Genomic DNA, 22,236 nt, shown 5'->3' with positions numbered 1-22,236 from the left:
GTCTTTTGGAGCACAAAAATTTTTAATTTAGATTAAGTCTAATTTATTCATTTTTCTTTTGTTGTTCATGCTTCCGGCATCAAATCTAAGAAAATTTTACCAAATCCAATGTGGGGGCTTTAAATAGACAACTTATAAAACATTTTCTTGCCCCTTTCCAGAACTTTACCTCCCTTACAGTCACGTCAGCGCTTTTGCAGATTATACATTTCTAGAGGGGTTTTCCTAGGATAGCACAGCGACACGTGGTGCAGGGATTTAACATTTAGTATTAAAACAAGGGCACGATTCCAGAAACGCTGTATTTGGGTCGCACAAAAACAAGCGCCCTGGTGACAGATGAAGGAAACGCAGCGAAAGACGTGGGCGCTCAGAGGCTCCTGTGGGTCTGCTTAGCTACCCGGCCCCACAGCCCGCGACGGTAGCCCCACCCGGCCCCTCCCCGCTCTGTCCGCGCGCGTCTTCCGCATTGCCCGGTACTACCGTCGCGAGACTCTACGCGCTCGCAGAGTTGGGGAGTCCAGTGGGGGAGCGAGCTTGGCGCCTGCGCAGAACGGAGAAAGCGAGCGCCGCGTGGACGTCGACGACGGCCGCGCCTGCGTCCTGGCTTCCCTCCGTGATTGGCTCCTGCCCTGGAGGGGGTCGCCAGGGTTCAGTTTTCACTTTCTCTCTGTCCTTTTTTTTTTTTTTTTTTGTCTTTTGGCGCCCATCCTCCCCCGCCCCTCGTAGCACTCTTTTCTTTTCCTTTCGCCGAGAGGTTTTACTTCCGGTTGCTAGCGATCGTCAGCAAGAAAGTCGACATGTTCCTTCCCGCGTCCGGGTGTCGCGGGGCTGGTTTTCGCTTGTGACCCTAACGGGAGACGGGGCGCGGATCCGAGGCCTGGAGCTCGGACGGCTCGGACAGCGCAGGGACCCCAGGGCCGCGCCCGCCGTCCCCTGAGGGCCGCCTGCGGGCGGGCGGAGCCGGCGCCCACGGCTGCACACGTGTACCGGGGGCGGCGGGGCCGGAGCGCGCCTCCGGGGCCAGCATGGAAAGGCTGAGCAGTGAGCGGAAGTCCTCAGGGGCGGCGGCCGCACCGGGGACAGGTAAGTCCCCCGCGCGTCGGCCTGTCCTGCCCGCCGACCTCCGCTGACACTCGCGAGGGCTGAGCTGGGGGGCCGGACGCTCGGGCCTGCGGGAGATGCAGGGGCTGCGGGGCCTCGGTCCCCGGCGCGCGTCCTGGAGCGGTGGGCGGCCCGCTCGCCTGTGCGCTCGGTTGCGGGGCGAGTGGGGTGAGAGGGTCGGCGTTGCCCAGAGTCCTTTCTGCTTGGCCGCTCTCCGGGCGGCTCGATCTGTGGCCAGTCTCGCCCACACCGGGATCTTAACTGCCTTACAAGTGGGCGTGGGGCTTCGAAATCTCTTGCCCCTTCTCTAGACAGAAGGTCTGGAACGGTTTAAGCATTTCGTTTACGTCGCCTGTCAGGGGACAGCATCATCCTTGGGGACGCGGTGATAAGTTCTGGGTCCGCGTTCCCCTCGCCGGGTCTACACTGGCTGGAAGTCGCCTCCCGAGGGTTCTTTCTGCCGAGAGCGCAGGGCCGTGCGTTGCGCAGAGTCCCTGAGCTGCGCCCGGGTGACCCACAGGGACGTTCTAGTAGGTCGGTCCGCGCAGGCCAGCGGCGTGTCTAAAAGCGACGCCGAGCGACATTTTGTGGAGGAATGTGGTTGATGAATCTCAAAATTTGGGGATTAGTTTGTAAAGTCTCAAAATCCTCTTAATCGCCTCTTGTCTGTTTGAAATTCCTAATTGTTAAAGACAGTCTCATTCTGTGGCGTCACAGCTCACAGCAACTTCAAACTCTTGGGCTCAAGCGATCTCCTGCCTTATCCTCTCGAGTAGCTGGGACTACAGGCGCAACCATGCTCAGCTAGTTTTTCTGTTTCTAGTAGAGTTAGCGTCTTGCGCTTGTTCAGTCTGGTCTGGAACTCCTGAGCTCGGTCAGCCTGTAGAGTGCTGGGGTTACAGGCGTGAGCCACCGCGCCCAGCCTGAAAATCATAAATTTAAGCAAACCATTTTTACCTTTCTTTATTCTCCCTTTAAGATAAAATTAGAATGGTAAGGTTTGTGAAGATGTATCCTAAATTTAAAACCATATTATACTGACGTTATCTGTGTTACCCTGAAAAAGCATTAAAAGGGATGAGTGCATAACACCCAGACCAGAAAAGTAGTAAAAGGTGATAGTGTACACAATTATTTTAGGAAAACTAGGTATTTATATTTTGTGTTTTGAGGTCGTTTACCCAAATGCAACTAGTTCTCTTTAAAGAGATGGTCATGAGCATCTGCTGTAGCCCAAACACAGTTGCTTACATGAGTTAAAATCTGCAAAGTGTCTTAAACCTTGCCTGAGATAAAAATGCTTAAGTGTAGTATAATATCTATTTAGTATAAATAATAGATGTGGGGTTTATCATTCCCTTTGAGTTATTCTACAACTAACAGTGCTACAATGATTATCTCTTTTGCAGTGGTCATGATAGTCTGTAGAATTGAGTCCATACGAGAATGCTGAATACGCTGCTAAATTGCTCTCAACTGATTGTACCCTTTATTTATTTATATTTTTTATGTTTTTGAGACAGAGTCTCCCTATATTGCCCTCAGTTGAGTTTGAGTGGTGTGACATCACAGCTCACAGCAACCTCAAACTCTTGGGCTGAAGTGATTCTCTTACCTTAGCCTCCCAAGTAGCTGGGACTACAGGCGCCCACCACAATGCTCAGGTATTTATAGATTAATTTGAGAAAATAGATTCTTCAGAGGTTTTTTTTTTTTTTTTTTAGAATTAAGTATGTCTTCCTGTTCTTTTTAAAATTTTTATTGTGAAATATGCCATTGTACCCAGCTCAATAGAACATCCTACTTAGGAACCTTTAGTGTATGTCTACACCAGAAACCTTTCTTACCTTAAGAATCTTTAGTTTGTGTCTACCCCAGAAGGAATGCATTCCTTGCCCCCATCACCATGGTCATTATTAATTGTGTATTAATTATTCCTTTGTCTGTCTTTCCAGTTTTATCACCCTGTGTCCTTAACCAAGGTATTATTTACTTTCACCTGTTTTTGAACTTTGTATTTAAATAGAATCATACTGTATATTCTGTGAATTAGTTTCGTTAAATATTGTGTTTCTGAGATTCATCCATTTTGAAGCAAGTGCCTATAGTTGAGCAATTTAGAAACTACAGTCTCAGGACTCCTTTATACATTTAAAAAATATTGAGACCCCCAAAGATCTTTTATTTATTATATTGTATCTATTGATAATTGCCATATTAGGTGTTAAAACTGACCTATTTAGACCTGGTGCCAGTAGCTCAGTGGCTAGGGGACTAGCCACATAACACTGGAGCTGGCAGGTTCAAATACAGCCCCAGCCTGCCAAAGCACAGTGACAACTACAACCAAAAAAAAAAAAATAGCTGGGCATTGTGGCGGGCGCCTGTAGTCCCAGCTATTTGAGAGGCTGAGGCAAGAGGATTGCTTGAACCCAAGAGTTTGAGGTTGCTGTGAGCTGTGATACTAGGGCATTCTACCGAGGGCAACATAGTGAGACTCAGTCTCAAAAAAATAAATAAATAAAACCTGACCTATTTATTTATTTTGAGGCACGTAATAAATTTATTTATTTATTTTTGAGACAGTCTCACTTTGTCACCCCCTGTAGAGTGCTATGGCGTCATAGCTCATGGCAACCTCTTGCCTCAGCCTCCCAAGTAGCTGGGATTACAGGTGCTCACTACAACACTCAGCTATTTTTATTTTATTTTATTTTTTTTTCAGAGCCAGGGTCTCCCACTGGCTCAGGCACTCAGCCCATTTCGACCTCCCAGAGTGCTACGATTACAGGCATGAGCCACCATACCCAGCCAAAACTGACCAATTTTAAATATACATATATTTATTGTTACTTTTAAAAATAACAAATCCATTATATCTTTTTTTTTTTTTTTTTTTTTAACTGGAGAAGTATCTTTATTGGCTGGGCAGCCTACTTGAGAGGGATGAAGCGGGAGGAGTGGGTGGCCCCAATGCCAGGACGGCCATGCTTCACAGGCTTGTAGGTGATGGAGAACTCCCCTAGGTAGTGACCGATCATCTCAGGCTTAATCTCCACCTGGTTGAAGGTCTTGCCATTGTAGACACCCACCATGCTGCCCACCATTTCAGGTAGGATGATCATGTCCCGCAGGTGTGTCTTCACCACCTCTGGCTTCTCCATGGGTGGTGCCTCCTTCTTGGCCTTACGCAAGCGCTTCAGCAGTGAGTGCTGCTTGCGGCGCAAGCCTCTGTTCAGCCGCCGCCACTGGCGGGCACTGTAAAGCTGCATCAGCTGCTCATAGGACATATCCAGCAACTGGTCGAGATCCACGCCACGGTAGGTGAACTTGCGGAAGGTCCGCTTCTTCTTTTGCTCCACTTCTGCCATCTTGTCGCTTTCCCGGAAAAGGAAATCCATTATATCTTAACAAAAATATTTTATAAAAAAAAATAGTGACAAGAATAGTGTTTTACCTTTTCACAAACACTGTTTCCTTTAATGACTACAGTCTCATTTCTCTTCTGCCTTCAGTCTGTTGCAATATTTTGTTATGGTTGAAGAAATTCTGGTCTCATTCAGCTGAGGAGTTGGAAAAGGAAGGAATATTTTAATAGTCTTTTCAGATAATTATGTTCTTTTATATTTATGAAAACCGTACTGTTTCTTAAAGGTTAGCTGCTGTGTAGAATTTGAAACCCTATCAATGAACTCCTCATACTCTCTGATGTTCCACTAATCTATTTTGCGCTTGGAAGAGCTCCTTCACCCACATGACATTATTATTATTGTTATTTGGAAAATATTGGTTCATGGAATTATACAGATCCTTCAAATGGTGATACATTTCATTATATAATATCAAAAAAATCACGTTATTAGCCTTATCACCGCTTTGGGAACCACTAGTACTCATTGCTTTTCTTTCAAATACTGTACACTGTAAAAATATATATGTGTATTTACATCCGTGTTACCTTTAGAAATGTATTGGTTATTTCCAACATTGGCCTATTAGTAATTAGTGCTGCCATAAATGTAGGTCTCCACGTGCACATACGTGATACTCGAGCGCACTGGTGGAATTGCTGTATCCACTGGGATGGTACGTGCATGTTCAACTTTATTGGATACGATTCAACTTTTCCAGAATGGTGTCTCTGATTCATCTTCCAGCAATAGTGAATGAAACCACTCTTTGCTTCCTGTTTTCTGCATAGGTATTTTCCACCTTTAAATTTTTTGCCAGTGTGGTGGAAATTAATTGGTATATATATATATTTTTTTTGTTTGTTTGGCTTTTGGCCGGGGCTAGGTTTGAACCCGCCACCTCCAGCATATGGGACCGGCGCCCTACTCCTTCAGCCACAGGTGCCGCCCATGAATTTTTTTTTTTTTTTTTTTTTTTTTTTTTTGAGGTAGAGTCTCAAGCTTGAGAGGGCCGCAGCATCATAGCTCACAACAAGCTCTAACTCAAGCTCAAGCGATCCTCTTGCCCAAGTTTTTTTCTATTTTTAGTGGAGACGGGAGGCTCGCTTTTGCTCAGGCTGGTCTCAAACTTCTGAGCTCAAGCAATCCACCTGCCTTGGCCTCCCAGACTGCTAGGATTATAGTCATGCCAAGCTCCCAAATGAATTTTTTTCCATGTTTAGTCACATTTTTTCCACCTTTTTCTTAAAGGTTTAATTTTATACTACATGCTCTACTTAAGTATGCAAGTATTTTCATAAAAAAATATATATATATATATAATTTTTTTTTTTTTTTTTTTTGCAGTTTTTGGCCAGGGCTAGGTTTGAACCCACCACCTCCGGCATATGGGGCCGGCACCCCACTCCTCTGAGCCACAGGTGCCGCCCCTGTTTTTTCCACTTTTTCTATTGAGTGCTTGTTTTCTCTTACTAGTTTTTAGGAGTTTTTAAAAAAATATAGTTTTATATATAAGCCGATGAACTTTTCATATTGTTAAAAAGTGATTACAATCACTTATGTAAACAATTAGGCATAATACTTTTCCAGAGATGTAAAAATGGGTCTCTATAGTGAGTGAGAAGAGAGCCAACCCAAAGGTAGTGTAAAGGTACAGATACTCTCTACACTTCCTTTGAAATTGTTTGCGAAACTTTTCATTGGTCTCTTTGTGTCTCCAGGCTCATTTGTCCTTTTCTGTTGGTCATTGATGAACTTGATTACTTCATACCCACATTCTTCCCTTTTTTTGGTGAAAATTGCTGAGTGGTAATCTGTTGATTTTATCAATACTTGGGGTATTTGTGGTGTACAATGTTCGCCCTGTGTCCAAATATGGAAAATGTATAGGCTATGCTTGGTTAATTGAGTCACAGTGTTCCCTAACGTTTCCTCCAGACTTCTTTTTTTTTTTTTTTTATTTTTTTATTTTTGACCGGGGCTGGGCTTGGACCCACCACCTCCGGCATATGGGACCGGTGCCCTACCCGTTGAGCCACAGGCACCACCCTCCTCCAGACTTTATTCAGCCGGCCAGGCTTGAGGTCCCTATTCAGTTATGTAAAGGCATACATTGAAAGAAAGCTCTTTCTTCCTTGTACCTATCCAATTCCCTCCCCAGCTCCCCAGCTTTTAGTATCCTATTCTTCCTTCAGTGCTTTTTGAGTATATATTTTTATATTCCTTCTTCTTACCCTAATTTTTGTTAACACTATTTTTTTTCACACACATACCAATTATGTCCTGGAACTCTTCACAAATCAGTGTATATGAAACTTTCTCCTTCAATAGTGTAAGAAGACATAGTTTTCATTGGTGCTTGGATTATTTGGTTGTTTCTAGTGAAACTTTCACTGTTAACAGTATATGGAAGAACTTTATCTAGTTGTCATTTTGTATGTAAGTGGATATTTCTGTATGATTAATTTCCAGAAAATAATAAACTATTTATCTTATAAAAGACAAATGCTTTTGAAATTTTGAAAAAATATTGCCAAACTGCCCTCTGTTAGGATTTTGCACTTACCTACAGTGTTCTGGGGTGATTGTTTTCCTCAAGGCTTCCCCAGCTGAAGTCCCCCCCTTACACATCTTCTTGATGACCAGAGGTCATAGAAGTCTTCTGTTGAATGAGAGAATAGAAGAAACTTATTTCCTCTCAAATGGCTTGTTGGACAGCAGGATGTCTTTACATACTCTGTATACTAATCTCAATGATTAATTGGATTGTAAATCCAATTAATTAACCTTTTCTCTGTGGTTTTTGATGAGCAGAAATTCCTTTTCTTTTCTTTTTTTTTTGAGACAGAGTCTCACGTTGTTGCCCTGAGTAGAGTGGCATAGCATTACAGCCCACAGCAACCTCAAACTCTTGGGCTCAAGCGATTCTCTTGCCTTAGTCTCCCGAGTAGCTAGGACTACACACATCCATCACAATGCTGGGCTATTTTCAGAGATGAGGTCTTGCTCTGGCTCAGGCTGGTCTCGAGAACTGGTGAACTCAGGCGATCCACACACGTTGGCCTCCCAGAGTGCTAGGATTGCAGGCATGAGCCACTACGCTCGCCTCAGAAACTTTTTTTTTTTTTAGACAGACCCTCAGCTGTCGCCCTTGGTAGAGTGCTGTGACATCACAGCTCACAGCAACCTCTAACTCCTGGGCTCAAGCGATTCTCTTGCCTCTGCCTCCCAAGTAGCTGGGACTACAGATGCCCACCACAACGCCCGGCTATTTTTTGGTTGCAGCTGTCAATTGTTTCGCAGACCTGGGCTGGATTCGAACCCGGCAGCTCAGGTGTATGTGGCTAGTGCCTTAGCTGCTTGAGCCACAGGCGCTGAGCCCGCCTCAGAAATTCTTAATAGTTGAATTTATCAATGTTTCTTGGTAAAGATATTCGTCTATATTTTCAGGATATTTGAGATTTTCATTTCATGCTTATGTACTTGGAATTGTTATTTGTGTACATTTTGAGGTATAGATATAACATAACTTTATTCTCATGTGGATAACCAACTATAGAATTTGCTCTTGAATTTACTTGGGCCTGAAGTTTTGTTAGTGGCAGATATTTGGCTAGTGATCTACTTTCTCTAGTGGTTACGGGATTAATCAGATTTTTAAAGAAAATTATGGCAGGTTTGAATTTAGACCGTCTAAATTTTAATATTTATTGGCAACATTTCCATAAGTCCCTTCTTACTGTCTTTATTGCATGATTTTCCTCTTTTTGTTTTTGATAATGACTATTTTGGTCCTGATAGTCTCCTAATTTCTTGATTATCTTGCCTGTAGTTTATCAGTTTATTAGTATACTTAATTTTTTTATTTTTCTTTCATTAAACTATTTTGAGATAACTGTAAATTTATGTTTTGGGTTTTTTTTTTAAGCACAGCTTAAAAAATTTTTGGTTTTTGGGTTTTTTTTTTTTGTGTGTGGTTTTTGGCCGGGGCTGGGTTTGAACCCGCCACCTCCAGCATATGGGACCGGTGCCCTACTCCTTGAGCCACAGGCGCCACCCTAACAGCTTAAAAATATTTTTAGGTAGGACATTTATTTAATGGAGTTTCTCTTAATTTTGTTTTCTGTTTTCCCGTCCTGTAGGTTTTTTTCTCCTTTTTTGTTACTTTTTTTTTTTTTTTTTTAGAGACAGAGTCTTATTTTATCGCCCTCAGTAGAGTGCTATGGCATCACACAGCTCACAGCAACCTCCAGCTTCTGGGCTTAGGCGACTCAGCCTCCCAAGTAGCTGGGACTACAGGCGCCCGCCACAAGGTCCAGCTATTTTATGTTGCAGTTTGGCCGGGTCTGGGTTTGAACCCACCACCCTTGGTATATAGGGCCAGAGCCCTACTCACTGAGCCACAGGTGCTGCCCCCTTTTTTGTTACTTTTGATTGAATATGTTACACCCAAGAATCGAATCCCCATGACCATACAAGAGAGCTTGTCGCCCACAGGGCTTTTATGCAGTGGTTATGGGGTGAGGGGTGTGGGAAACAAAGCGTGGCCTTTGGGTGGGTTATTTTTTTTGCTGACACTAGAATTTAAGGCTAATAGGGTCCCGCCAATCTGAACGGGGGTGGGGGGGGGGTTCTGACGCACTCCAGGAGATAGGGCGTATCCTGAGAGATAGGGAGGGGTGTGGTTTACTAAGAAACAAAACAAAGGATTTTCAGGTTGCTTTTAAAATGGAGGACAAAAGCCTGAAATGATGAAAACCCTAAAGTGGCATCACTGGGTCCTTCATTCCCCCCTTCTCATTGTAACTAGGAGGACCCAATCATGGGACCTCCATGATGAGTCTGATATGTTCAGCTGGGGGCTCAAGGGCTGATACTGGGCCCTGAGAACCATCAGTTACACCGTCCCAATTCGTTCTTTTATAAACTCTTTAAGTTTGTTAACTGTACATGGTCCTATTGTTAAGGCTAATAAGAGCAGAATTAAGGGTCCAGCTATGGCAGAAATAAGGGTGGTGAGCCACGGGGACCAATTAAACATAGCCTCATACCAACTCTGAGCTTGCTCTCTTTCGTGTCTGCGTTTCTGTAGTCCTTCTTGTTCTAGGGTCATGGATTTTTCTATTCTTTCAATATCTAGATTGATGGCTGCTCTTAGTGCCCCATAGTTTTTATCTTGGAGGACTAGAGCTGGGATCCCAGTGCCCATCCCTGCTAACCCCAGTCCTGACAGGGCGGAGATGGTGAGTGCCGTCACTGGTTCCCTTTTGAAACGGAGGCCTATGCTTTCAAATCTCTGAAAAACAGTTTCTTGCTCATGGTAATCTTCCTTGATGGCAAACGGGTCTGCCAACCTGACGTGGGTGTGATGGACCCACAGGGCGATGCCATCGACCTTGAGTGCGGTGGGGCTGGTCAGAATCACAGTGTAAGGCCCTTTCCACCAGGGTTCTAGAGTTTCCTGTCGGTGTCTCTTGACATAGACCCAGTCCCCTGGCCAGAACTTGTGAGGCTCTGGGATCGGGCCCGCTGTGTAGGTGGCACTCAGGAGGTTCCGATTCTCTTTCTGAACCTGCTAGTAACAGCGGAGGGAAAGGAGAAAATCTTCATCATTTGCCTCCGTTAAAAGATCTATGCAGTTATTTGGAATAATAGGAGGTGGTCTCCCATAGAGAATTTCATAGGGAGAGAGACTTAGGGTATAGGGGGAATTTCTGACCCTGTATAAGGCAAAGGGAAGGAGAGTCACTCAGTCCCCACCAGACTCCAGGGTTAATTTGGTTAAGGCCTCTTTTAAGGTTCTATTCATTTTTTCTACTTGTCCTGAGCTCTGAGGCCTATACACACAAGGTAATTTCCAGGTTGTCCCCAGTGTAGTGGCTACCCCCTGAGTTATCTGAGAAATAAAGGCTGGCCCATTGTCTAAGCTGATTAAAGCTGGCAGTCCATACCTGGGAAGAATGTCTTCAAGCAGCTTTTTCACCACAATTTGCGCGGTTTTCTTTTTGGTGGGGAAGGCCTCTACCCACCCTGAAAAGGTATCTACAAAGACTTAAGAGATATTTGTACCCATACTGACCAGGCTTAATGTCTGTGAAGTCCCAATACGCACTTCCAATATGCACCAGGCTTGGTCCCTCTCATACGGGTGCCTTAGTGAGCTGGCAAGCTTTGCAAGCATTTACTATCTGGTCCACTTTTGTATCCATTTGCTCGATCTCTGTGCATGTCCAGATTAGATCACTTAACTTCCTGCTGCCCATATGGGTTGTCTGGTGCATGCACTGTGAGATGTCTAGTCCCAGCTGCGCAGGGAAGATAGTTTTACCATCGGCTATGTGCCACCAGCCGTTATACTGGGAGGGGTTATGTACCGGAGGGATGGAGCGGATCCACACTAAGTCCTCAGGGATGTATTCAGGCTCTTCTGGCAGGACGGTAGGCCCAGTATCAGGTAAGTTAACCATCAAGGCCTGTGTGGCTGTGAGGGCTGCACTTCTGGTGGCTTTGTCTGCCTGATAATTGGCCTTTGCCACAGAGTGGTAGGTTTTTGATGTCCTGGACAATGGATGATGGCTAAGTTTTTTGGCAGCCAAATGGCAGCTAATTAAGTCTAATATTTCTTCTTTGTTTTTAACGGTCCTCCCTTCTGCCGTCAACCCCCTCTCCTGGTAGATGGCCCTGTGTACTTGAGCAGTGGCACACGTGTACCCACCGTCAGTATAGATATTAAGTTTTTTTCCTTGGCCTAGAACTAAAGCCTTGGTGAGGGCAATTAATTCGGCCCGTTGGGCGGAGTTTCCATCTGGAAGAGGCTCAGCCCAAAATGTACCTGCCTCTGAGACCACTGCTGCCCCTGAGTACTGTTGACCATCTTTAATGAAGTTGCTTCTGTCTCTGAACCAGGTTTCCTCTGTCCGCAGCAGTTGGTCAGTCAGGTCTTGGTGTGTGCTGTGGACTTGGGCTAGGATATCCTGGCAATTGTGGAGTGGCGTCTTCACATCTGGGTTGGGCAGAAGAGTGGCATGATTTAAGGCAGTGCTGGGTAAGAACCAGATTCATGGTGGGTTTAGCAACAAGCTCTGATAGTGTGTTAGACGCGCATTGCTCACCACCGGTCCTGGGGCTGTTTCAAGACCCCCTTGATGGCATGGGGCATGGTCAGCAACAGTTCCTGCCCCAGGGTGAGCGTCTGCATCTTTTACCAGGAGGGCGGTGGCCGCTATGATACATAAGCAAGGGTCCTCCCTCCCCCCGATGTTACCAGGTCCAGCCTTTTAGACAGGTAGGCTACTGGACAGGTCCAGGGTCCTGGAGTCTGAGTCAACACTCCTTTGGCCACCCCTTTATGTTCATTCACATAGAGATGAAATGGTTTTGTAATATCAGGGAGGCCCAACGCGGGGGAAGAAAGCAGAGCAGTTTTAAATCTCTGAAAGGCTAATTCTCTTTTCTGGGTGAGTTGAAGGGATGCCCCTCCCTCGTGGCTTCATAGAGGGGTTTTGCAATTTCAGCAGGGCCTGGTACCCAATGTCGACAGAACTCTGCAGACCCCAAAAACTCTTGCACTTGCCTGGGATTTGTTGGGGTCGGGATCTTAAGTATAGTCTGCTTCCTGGCCTCAGTGAGCCACCTTTGACCATCTTTAAGGGTGTATCCCAGGTAACTTACAGTTTGCTCACAGATCTGGGCTTTCTTTGCCAATACCCGATACCTCTGGTCCCCCAATGTGACAAGCCAGTCTGTTCGTTGGTGGCCACCACTAGGATGTCATCTATGTACATCTACGTCAGCCCAGGCTGACGGGTAGGAGTTCAGCCACTCAGAGACATCCGCTTGGCTTGATGGTTGAGGCTGTTGATGGGAGTTGAGATTCATCTTCCAAGCGCAGAGTGAGACCATGGATGGGATGTCGCTGTCCGTCTGTAACCTGTGGCGTTCCTTGTTTGAAAGAAATTTGTGCTCTGATTTTACTGAGGAGGTCTCTACCAAGTAAGGGGTAAGGGCAGTCTGGGATAACTATGAAGCGTGTGACACTAGGCCTGCCCCCATGTCCACTGTTTTTAGACTTCTTTCTTTTTTTTTTTTTGTAGAGACAGAGTCTCACTTTATGGCCCTCGGTAGAGTGCCGTGGCCTCACACAGCTCACAGCAACCTCCAACTCCTGGGCTTAAGCAATTCTTTTGCCTCAGCCTCCGGAGTAGCTGGGACTACAGGCGCCGGCCACAACGCCCGGCTATTTTTTGGTTGCAGTTTGGCCGGGGCCGGGTTTGAACCCGCTACCCTCGGTATATGGGGCCGGTGCCTTACTGACTGAGCCACAGGCACCGCCTTTAGACTTCTTTCAAAAATAATTTAATTAATAATCTTAAAAAATTTGGGAGACACACCTAAGATCTTCTAAGATCTTAGCACACCATTTGCAAATCACTGCCCTACAACCATAATTCTTCTCTATCAAGTAGTTTCAGGCTATACATACACATATGCAATATATTGGGGAAACACAAAGAATGATTTTTAGCTATGCTGAAGACTTCATTTTATCATTTTCCTGCAATTAAAATTCATTAAACAGTATCAAAGAAAACATGAAACAGGAAGAAGTAGGCAAACTTATGCCTGCACTCAACTAGCTTTTGGCATGAGCAGTTTATTAAGTTAAAGACTGTGGTCTCTGAATTCACATCAGATGCTAGTGGCCAATCTCCATCCAGGCACTCGTGTGTCCTCCAATCTGTCCTTGAAAAGGGCGTTTTTATGAAGGCAGATATATACTAATGTTACTTATTTCCATTATCCACTATGCTTCCCCACTAGGACGCATTTTCCTGTTTTTTTTTTTTTTTTTGGACATTCTCTGGCCCAGCGGCCAGTCTCCCTGCAGTATGCACACTGATCTCTCAGTAGCCGAGGTCGATCACCCCAGGGTGACTCCCTACCTCCTCCGGCAGCCAGTTTCCGCAGCCTCTGCTCCTTCTCTTTGGAGCCGCTTACTGGAGACCCCCCATTAGAGTCTGGCGGTAAACCTGGAGTCTCTCCTTACCTTCTGCCCTATTGAAATTCCAATCTGGCTGGGTCAGTGGGAACGCAGCTTCAATTAGTGCTGGATTTGTGGTAGGCTGCCTAGGACGGACTTCTGTGCCTCTGCCAAGATTCGGTCCTCTCCTGGGTAGTGAAGAGGACCTGTAGCAGTTGCTGGCAGTCATCCCAAGTGGGCTGAGTGAAAAGGACAGAATCTAGTAAGTCAGTAAGGGCAGTGGGTTTTTCTGAGAACTTAGGGTTCTGCATTTTTCCAGTTGTATAGGTCACTCGTGGCGAAGGGCCAATAGTGTAAAGTTCCCTCCTCAGGAGGGCCCACCGCCTGGAGCCGTAAGGCCGTAGAGTCCGGCTACAGCCCACCCAGGCTGCCCATAAGGCCCTCCTACGGGTATGCGGTGGACTGCTGGCAGGTGGCGCTTCACCCTCTCCTGCGACCTGCTGAGCGTTGTGGCGCGCCTGAATTAAAGGGAGGTAAGGCAGAGAAAAAGTTCTTCTGGGCTTACCTCCTTCCTCAACACAGGATACAGGGGTGCGGAGGCAGGGGGTCTAGTCTCTTTGGGTTTAGGCTTTTCCCTCAGGGCAAACACTGTGCTAGCCTCGGTTTTCTCCAACGAGGCGGAAGGATACTTTTCAGCCAGGGAGGGGGGTTCTCAATCAGGTCCTGCCTCTGGCGCGCCACCAGTGGGGGCCTGAGAGGGTGGGGGTGGGGGCGCAGGCTCAGCTGCCTCCATCACCGCCTGCGCCCAGGTCCAGGTAGAGAACAGGGGCGGGGGAGGGTTGGGTGCCTGCTGCCATACCCGGCTCCCCTAGAGCGCACGGGCAGCGGGGCAGCCACCAGCGCCCTCCAGGCTCCCAGGGGGCGGTCGCGACGATGGCCGCAGCCAGGGCGATCCACGGGAAGGGCCCAGCTCATGTCCAGAGTCACTGCGCAGCCCACCGCAGCACCCTGGTTGCTCCCCGCAGGTCCCTGCACCGGCCGCTCAGCTTTACGCAGAGAACACTCCTGCAAAAGGTCTCGAGTTTATTTTTCTTTACCACTAGACCCCAAGTTCTGGAAGTGGTCAAGGACAAGTGAAAGGGGGGGTTGTCTGAGTCCCTCCATGGTCAGAGTCGCCCAGTCAACGCGCAACACAATACAAAAGGCAGACCCGGCAGCAGCAGCAGCAGCGACTGAAGTGAAGCAAAACTGAAAGTGAATGGACGGCCTGGCGCTCCTCCATGAGCATAGCCCACCCCTACTCAAAAGCCCTAAGGGGATGGATTCCACGTGATCCCTGTAGGAGGCTGGGGGCTCCACATCCCAGATCCTACTCATAAGCCCTAAGGGGATCTATTCCATGTGATCCCTGTAGGAGGCTGGGGGTTCCACATCCCACCCTTCCCCCAAGGAAGTGGGAACTCTTCCCTGCCTCAGGTAGGTGGCCCTCCAGTGCGTCCACCTAGGCCGTCTTCCAACCACAACCCAAAACCTGCACAGTACAGAAAGAATTCACAGAGTCAAAGACACGTACACTTACCTGCCCTCTGGGTGGAGTCTCTCGGGGTCTTGGGGATTCCCAGCCAATGCACCAAATGTTACACCCCAGAATCAGAATCCCCAGTGACCATACTAGAGAGCCAGACACCAATGCAAATCACACGAAGGCGTTTATTCAGGCTCTAGCCAGGGCTGCTGGTGTTCCCAGACACAAATGGGGCCAAGAGCGCTGTGCTCGTCACTGGTGGGGTTTTTATGCAGTGGTTATGGGGTGAGGGGCATGGGAAACAAAGCGTGGCCTTTGGGTCGGTTATCTCTTATGCTGACACTAGAATTTAAGGCTGATAGGGTCCCGCCAATCTGGGGGGGGGGGAGGTTCTGACGCATCCCGGGAGATAGGGAGGGGTGTGGTTTACTAAGAAACAAAACAGGATTTTCAGGTAGCTTTTAAAAATGGAGGATAAAAGCCTGAAATGATGAAAAGCCCAAAATGGCATCACTGGGTCCTTCAAATATTGTTTATAATTTTTCCCATTTAGTAGTTTAGGAGTCATATACTTTTCATTTTATAATTTTCCTAGAAATACGCCTCCTTGATTTTTCAAAATCTGAAATATAAACCTTCCTTATGCTTGAAGATAAAAGAACCTTAGAACTTTAACTTAACGATTTCTGTGTTATTGTTAACATCTCTGGATGTTTTAATTCCTGCCAGATAGAAGGAAGCTTGTTGTTTAGAAGTATTGTTGTGTTTTACAGTCAGTACTTGTTTATATTAAATATTTCCCACATTTTTACTGCTTTCACCATTATTTGTTACCATTATCTTTTATCCTTCTGGGACTGTATTGATCATCCTCCACTTGTAGTACCTCCTTTGAAATGGCTTTTATGTGAAGGTTTGTTGATAATGACTGCTCAGTTTTTGTTCACCTGGAAACATCCTTATTTCATTGCTATTCTTGAAAGATGATTTGCTGAATATGGAAGCATAGGCTGGCAGTTGTTTGTGTGCAGCGTGCTGAACAGCTTACTCCTCTGTCACTTGGCCTGAGTTCCTGTTATTGAGAAGTCATCTGTCAGTCTGCCAAATTCTGTTTTCCCTGACTGCTTCTGATTTTATTATTTGTTGTTAGCTTTTTTGCTGTTTTACTTTTATATTTATCTTTTTTTTTGTTTTGTTTGTAGAGACACAGTCTCAACTTTATAGCCCTCGGTAGAGTGCCGTGGCCTCACACAGCTCACAGCAACCTCCAACTCCTGGGCTTCAGCGATTCTCTTGCCTCAGCCTCCCGAGTAGCTGGGATTACAGGCGCCCGCCACAACGCCCGGCTATTTTTTGGTTGCAGTTTGGCCGGGGCCGGGTTTGAACCTGCCACCCTCGGTATATGGGGCTGGCGCCTTACCGACTGAGCCACAGGCGCTGCCACTTTTATATTTATCTTGCTTGGGATTATTCGGCTTCTTAAATCTGTAAATTTGGGGTATTTTTAAATGTTTATTGGCTATTCATAATTTCTGAAAGGTGAATTTTTGTTTTTCTATAAATATATGAATATTTTATTACCTACTTAGTAAGTGTGTCTATACTGATCCTTAGCCTTTTTTCATGTTGTTTCCTATAGCTTCTCTAGCAGAATACATTACCAAACTTGTGGATTTTTGATAATTTGCTAAGTTAAAAGTGAGATGGTAAATCTCTGAAATTAGTCTTTTGGAAGAGGGGGTAGAGTTATGATTAATTTTAGGTTTTTTAAATTGGTTTATTTAAATGATTCGTCTATTTAGACTAGTATTGGTCAATTGTATTTTTATAGCTTTCAGATTTATTTATATAAATTGCATATGGTCATTAATACTTTTAGAAGTATTTCTTCTGTATTTGTGATTATATTCTCTTTGTTCCAAATATTTGATGTTTTACTTTTTTCTTGTTTGTATTTGGCTAAAAGATTACCTATTTTGTTACTAGTCTTTTCAAAGGACTTTTATTTTTATTCATTAACTCAGTTGGCTTTATAAATTGATTTTTTTTTTAAACTGCTGCTTTCATGGTAAGAAATGTGTCTAGGGTATATTTTCTGTTTTCCCCTAGTAAAATTTTAATAACATTTAATTGGAGAACTAAATCCCTAGCTAATGTTTTGTATAAAGATTTGCTTCCCTCCTTGGGATGATGAAATAGACCCTATTTAGAACCTTTGCTGTACACCTGCTCCCTCATTAGAAGGAATGGATGTTCAAGACCCCAACTCCTGAGGCTCCTTTGTCCAGTTGAGGCATCTACTATACCCCTGCGAATATCCCCTACTTGTGCCCAGGGTGTTTTGGGGTGGGATATATCTAGAGGTAGAGGCAATAAAATACTGTTTTTGTCCTGGCATGGATCAGCTGTCATTTTCTCTTTTGTCATATGTAATAATTAAAATAATTAAAAGGTGGATATTAATATTGTTCCTGAGGAAATTTATTGTCAAGATTTTCTTGTAAGAAGGACAAAATTAATTAATACCCTCGTAATATAGTAATGTGTTTGATGCATCCATTTTATCATAGGCTGATAGTTTAATGCTAAAGCTTGGCTTTACTAAAGGGAGTTAGTTTGATAAGGAGCCAGAGCAACGGTCATTGATAGCTGTCTTTAAAAAGTCACCATAAATAGGTGAGGTGCAGTGGCTTGCAACTGTAATCCTAACACTTTGAGAGGCTAAGGCAGGGTTGCTTGACACCAGGAGTTCAAGACCAGCTTGGGCAACATGGCAAGACCCTGTCTCTACAAAAAATTTTAAATATCAGATGAGCATGGTGTTGTGTACTTATAGTCCCAGCTACTTAGGAGGCTGAAGCAGGAGGATCACTTGAGCCTAGGAGTTTGAGGCTGCAGTGAGCTATGACTGTGCCACTGCACTCCAGCCTAGACAGAGTGAGATGTTTTTTCTAAAACAAACATCCTTTGAAATGATTTCTTTTTTTTTTTTTTTTTATTTGGGGGCAGGGACAGTGTTTCACTCTGTTGCCTTGGCTACAGAGGCTGTGGTGTCAACCTAGCTTACAGCCACCTCAGACTCCTGGGTTCAAGCAGTCCTGCCCCAGCTTCTCAAGTAGCTGGGACTACAGGTGCCTGCCACAAAGTAGACAGAGACAAGCTGGTCTCAGACTCCTGAGCACAAGGAATCTTCTGCCTTGGCCTCCCAGAAGGCTAGGATTACAGGCATGTGGCCAGAAAAAAAAACATTTTCATAGGGGTTAGATTATAAGCATCAGTTTGATAATCAAAAATACTGTTTTTACAGTAGATTGGATTTTGAGAATGTTAAAATAGTCTTCAAAAGTAGAATATTAAATCTAAAAGTAAGCAAGCTGTAGTTAAGCAAAAAGTCTCAGTACATAGATATAATTCATATTAATCAAATAGGTATAATCTACAAAGTGTTTTTTAAAAACGCTGTTTCTTTCTCTCTGGAGATATTAAATACCCAAAGTGAATTTTCTATTTTAAATAGCACGTAGTTAATCTAATGGATTTAAGTAATTTTCTTTCTTTTTTTTTTTTTTCTTTTGGCCGGGGCTGGGTTTGAACCTGCCACCTCCAGCATATGGGACCGGCGCCCTACTCCTTGAGCCACAGGCGCCGCCGGATTTAAATAATTTTCAATAAAACCCATGACACTGTAGCCAGCAAGCCTGCATTGTGGGACAGTGAGCTGTGGTAACTGGGAGTCACTGTAGTCAGGAACAGGGACATCAGATCAGACGTCATTTCCCGTCATTACTGGGTACCTGGAGACTGGAGCTCAGAGAGATCCTTGAAAAACAACGCTAAAACCCTCTTCCTAGAGGGGCGGCGACCTCCGAGAAACTGAAAACCAGGGGCTCTGTGCTCGCTGTCCTGCCCTCCCTTCTGACGACTGGCTCCACCTGGGCCCGCCGGTGCTGGCCTTACCCGCGCGGGTGGGTCTGCAGAATGTGTGGCCGGTCCTGCTTGCCTTGCAGAGTCCCTGGCCTTACTAGCTGCCCTGGATCTGTGGGAGGAGGCGCCCGACCCGGCTGGCTGTGCGGTTAGTGGGCACTGAAGCCGAGGCGAGCCGACCCCCCACGCAGCTCGCGGAGTCACCGCACCCTTGTTAACTTTCAAAAGGTGCTGCGGGCCCCGTGCCCTGCACCGAGTCCCCAAGCCCACCCGCCCCTGGCACACTGGCCTCCAAAGGTGGGAGGGGGCCAGAGGGGCTGCTGGCCTGGTAGAGGCACAGCCCCCTCCCCCACATACCATGAGGTGAGGAGGGACGGGCCACGTCCTCCCTGCTCTTGGGGGAAGCCCCAGGACCCCTATGCCTGGGGCGGACTCGCCTCCGACTGCGCTGGGGGCTAAGGGGACCGCAGAGTGCACAGGTTCTGGGAAGCTTCGGCGGGGCCGAGGCAGGGTTGGGGTTGGAAGGACGTGGACGTGCTGGTGTGGCTCTAGAAGGTTTCCCTCACTCTATTCCTCATGGGATCTTGAGTTTGGTGGCTGGGGTGCCTTTGCAGGACCGCTGGCCAGTGGTGTCAGTCTTCAGCGTCTGCGCCCCATGTAGACCTCCGGTGGTTACGGGCATCCTACACTTCAAGTCCATTCCAAATGGACTTTGTGCTTAAGAAGTAAAAGCAAAGGGTATCTTCATTTTTGTTCCTTTTGTGCATGATTGTCTTTAACTTTGGAAAATATTTAAACTTTTGTATTTAATTTTTAAATTTCTGTGAAAATCATTTATTTCTCCATCTGGAATGTTTTGTGTTTTTTTTAATAGGCTCCCTTTATCTGTCCGTTGTTACTTTGACTTATGGGATATGCTATATGTAATTTTAGTACTTTTTCTCCATTAAAATAACTATATCTTGTTGCTACTTAGGGCTGTGGGAGGTTTATTTTTTTCCAAAAATGAAAGTAGCTTTATTTTTCCCCAGAGTTTATGCTTAAAGTTTCAAGTAATATATTAAGCTATAAAAAATAAAGCACAAATTACCTGTATCTGGCCCATCCAAAGATAACTTCGTAGAGTATTTTATTATCTGCTGTGGTGCTGAGAGCTCTGCTAACTGGAGAACTTCGGTGAACAAGACAAACAAACAAATAGAAATAGTATAACTCGAGGAGGAGACAGCCAGATAACATAAAATGTAAAATGGGACTTAGCAGGACAGAAAAGAAATAGGGGGAAAAAATTAAACCATCCCAGAAACAGAGTAAATTGTAGATTTACTAGGGGAACTAGGCATCATGGCAAAGTTTATGAGGATAAAATGAAATTTCATAGTATGGACAAGTGTTTTCCCACGATTAATAATGCAAAGAAACAAAAGATATGAAAAAAGTGAATAAAACAAATATCTTTGTTAAGGATAGATAATAGACACCCCAAAGAGACCCAAAATAGAGACTGGACAATTAAGTTTGCAAACTCATCTTAGAAAAAAGTGCTATATACCTCATTGCTGAATATCATTATGGTCACCAGATGGCCAAAGGGAGTACTTGGAAGGTGACCGTAGTGATACTCAGCAGTGAGGTAGGTAGCACTTTGTCTAGAATGAGTTTGAAAACTTAATTGTCCTACCTTGTACGCAAAACTGGAACCCCAAAGAAGAAAATGAAAACAGTACACTAGAACAAATATCTTTTTTTTTTTTTTTTTTGTAGAGACAGAGTCTCACCTTACTGCCCTCGGTAGAGTGCTGTGACGTCACACAGCTCACAGCAACCTCCAGCTCTTGGGCTTATGTGATTCTCTTGCCTCAGCCTCCCGAGCAGCTGGGACTACAGGCGCCCGCCACAACGCCCGGCTATTTTTTTTTTGTTGTTGTTGTTGTTGCAGTTTGGCCCGGGCTGGGTTTGAACCCACCACCCTCGGCATATGGGGCCGGCGCCCTACTCACTGAGCCACAGGCGCCGCCCTAGAACAAATATCTTAAAGTATAATTTAAGGTGGTTCTTTTTCCTTAAATAAAAAATGGTTTAAATCTGTTAAAAAGATGAATATTCCAGGGAAAGCTGGCCTGACCTTGAGACATATCCTGGTAAAAATTTTGAACTGGCAAAAATCATACCAAGAAGGGAAAGGAAATCTGGTTGGTGCAGAAAGAGGACCTTCAATAATGCCAGAGGGTAGTAGAGGAATGACGTGCCAGCTAGTGAAGGAAAGAAAGCATGAAGCAAGGACTTTTTTCTCCTGCCAAGCTGTCTTTCAGATACAAAGACCACTCTGGAATTTTGAACATTGCAATGTTTCGAATCTTTTACTCGAGCCTTCGTAGAGGAGATAAGATGATGACATATGATAGGTAATGAGTAAAGGAGAAGGGAAACTTCGGCAAAGGAAATTACCACCGAAAACTCAAGAATTAGCTATTTAATAGAAGGTATAATGGTATCATTGTCTTCCTCATTTTAAAGGGAGTACTTTAATGTCCCACTGTTAAGTATGTAGGCTGTTTTCTAGATACCTGTTTATCAGGTAATCTGTTTACTATGAATTTTCTTCTCAGTCACAGGGGTCTGTTGAATTTGATGAAATACTTTTTCTATATCTATATATGCTAGGTCATAGGTCTTTCTTTTCTTTTTTTTTTTTTTTTTTGGAGGCAGAGTCTCACTATGTTTTTTTTTTCTTTTCTTTTTTGTAGAGACAGAGCCTCACTTTATGGCCCTCGGTAGAGTGCCGTGGCCTCACACAGCTCACAGCAACCTCCAACTCTTGGGCTTAAGCGATTCTCTTGCCTCAGCCTCCCAAGCAGCTGGGACTACAGGCGCCCGCCACAATGCCCGGCTATTTTTTGGTTGCAGTTTGGCCGGGGCCGGGTTTGAACCCGCCACCCTTGGTACATGGGGCTGGCACCTTACCGACAGCCACAGGCGCCACCCGAGTCTCACTATGTTTATGTTGCCCTCGGTGGAGTGCTGTGGCGTCACAGCTAATAGCAACCTCAAACTCTTAGGTTTAGGGGATTCTCTTGCCTCAGCCTCCCAAGTAGCTGGGAGTATAGGCATCTGCCACAACACCCACTATTTTTCTTTTTTTTTTTTTTGGCTGGGGCCGGGCTTGAACCCCCCTGTATATGGGGCTGGCGCCCTACTCCTTGAGCCACAGGCGCTGCCCAGTTATTTAAGTCTTTTGTACATAGATCATAAATACATTTATGCCCACTATTTTTGTTGTTGTTGTTGTCTTT

At 45.3% G+C, this 22,236-nt stretch overlaps 2 protein-coding genes across 8 annotated transcripts in view; one reads left to right on the top strand and one right to left on the bottom strand.

Moving 5' to 3' along the window:
- The first annotated feature begins 464 nt into the window (after positions 1-464).
- The window catches only part of TASOR2 (transcription activation suppressor family member 2), a 79,714-nt gene continuing 57,942 nt past the window's right edge, over positions 465-22,236 (top strand). For 6 of the 7 annotated variants that reach the window (XM_053572947.1, XM_053572946.1, XM_053572945.1 and 3 more), the window contains exon 1: positions 465-1,086. Coding sequence is in view for 4 of the 7 variants with exons in the window: in XM_053572944.1 (XP_053428919.1) it covers positions 1,029-1,086 (58 nt within the window). In the remaining 3 variants the exon portion in view is untranslated. The remainder of the gene's footprint in view (positions 1,087-22,236) is intronic. The other variant, XM_053572948.1, reaches the window with a different exon arrangement.
- On the bottom strand, positions 4,008-4,490 carry LOC128572842 (40S ribosomal protein S15-like). Its single transcript, XM_053572951.1, has one exon. It carries the CDS (start codon positions 4,473-4,475, stop codon positions 4,038-4,040), a length of 438 nt encoding a protein of 145 aa, XP_053428926.1. The 5' UTR covers positions 4,476-4,490; the 3' UTR covers positions 4,008-4,037.

This window comes from Nycticebus coucang, chromosome 20, assembly GCF_027406575.1.
Source record: "Nycticebus coucang isolate mNycCou1 chromosome 20, mNycCou1.pri, whole genome shotgun sequence".
NCBI lineage: Eukaryota > Metazoa > Chordata > Mammalia > Primates > Lorisidae > Nycticebus > Nycticebus coucang.
Note: the sequence above shows the minus strand (reverse complement) of the source record. Positions and strands in the feature narration are given on the sequence as shown.

Bases quoted from the DNA above. Each gene is read 5' to 3' on its own strand.
- LOC128572842 (XM_053572951.1), bottom strand. From the start codon at position 4,475: ATGGCAGAAGTGGAGCAAAAGAAGAAGCGGACCTTCCGCAAGTTCACC.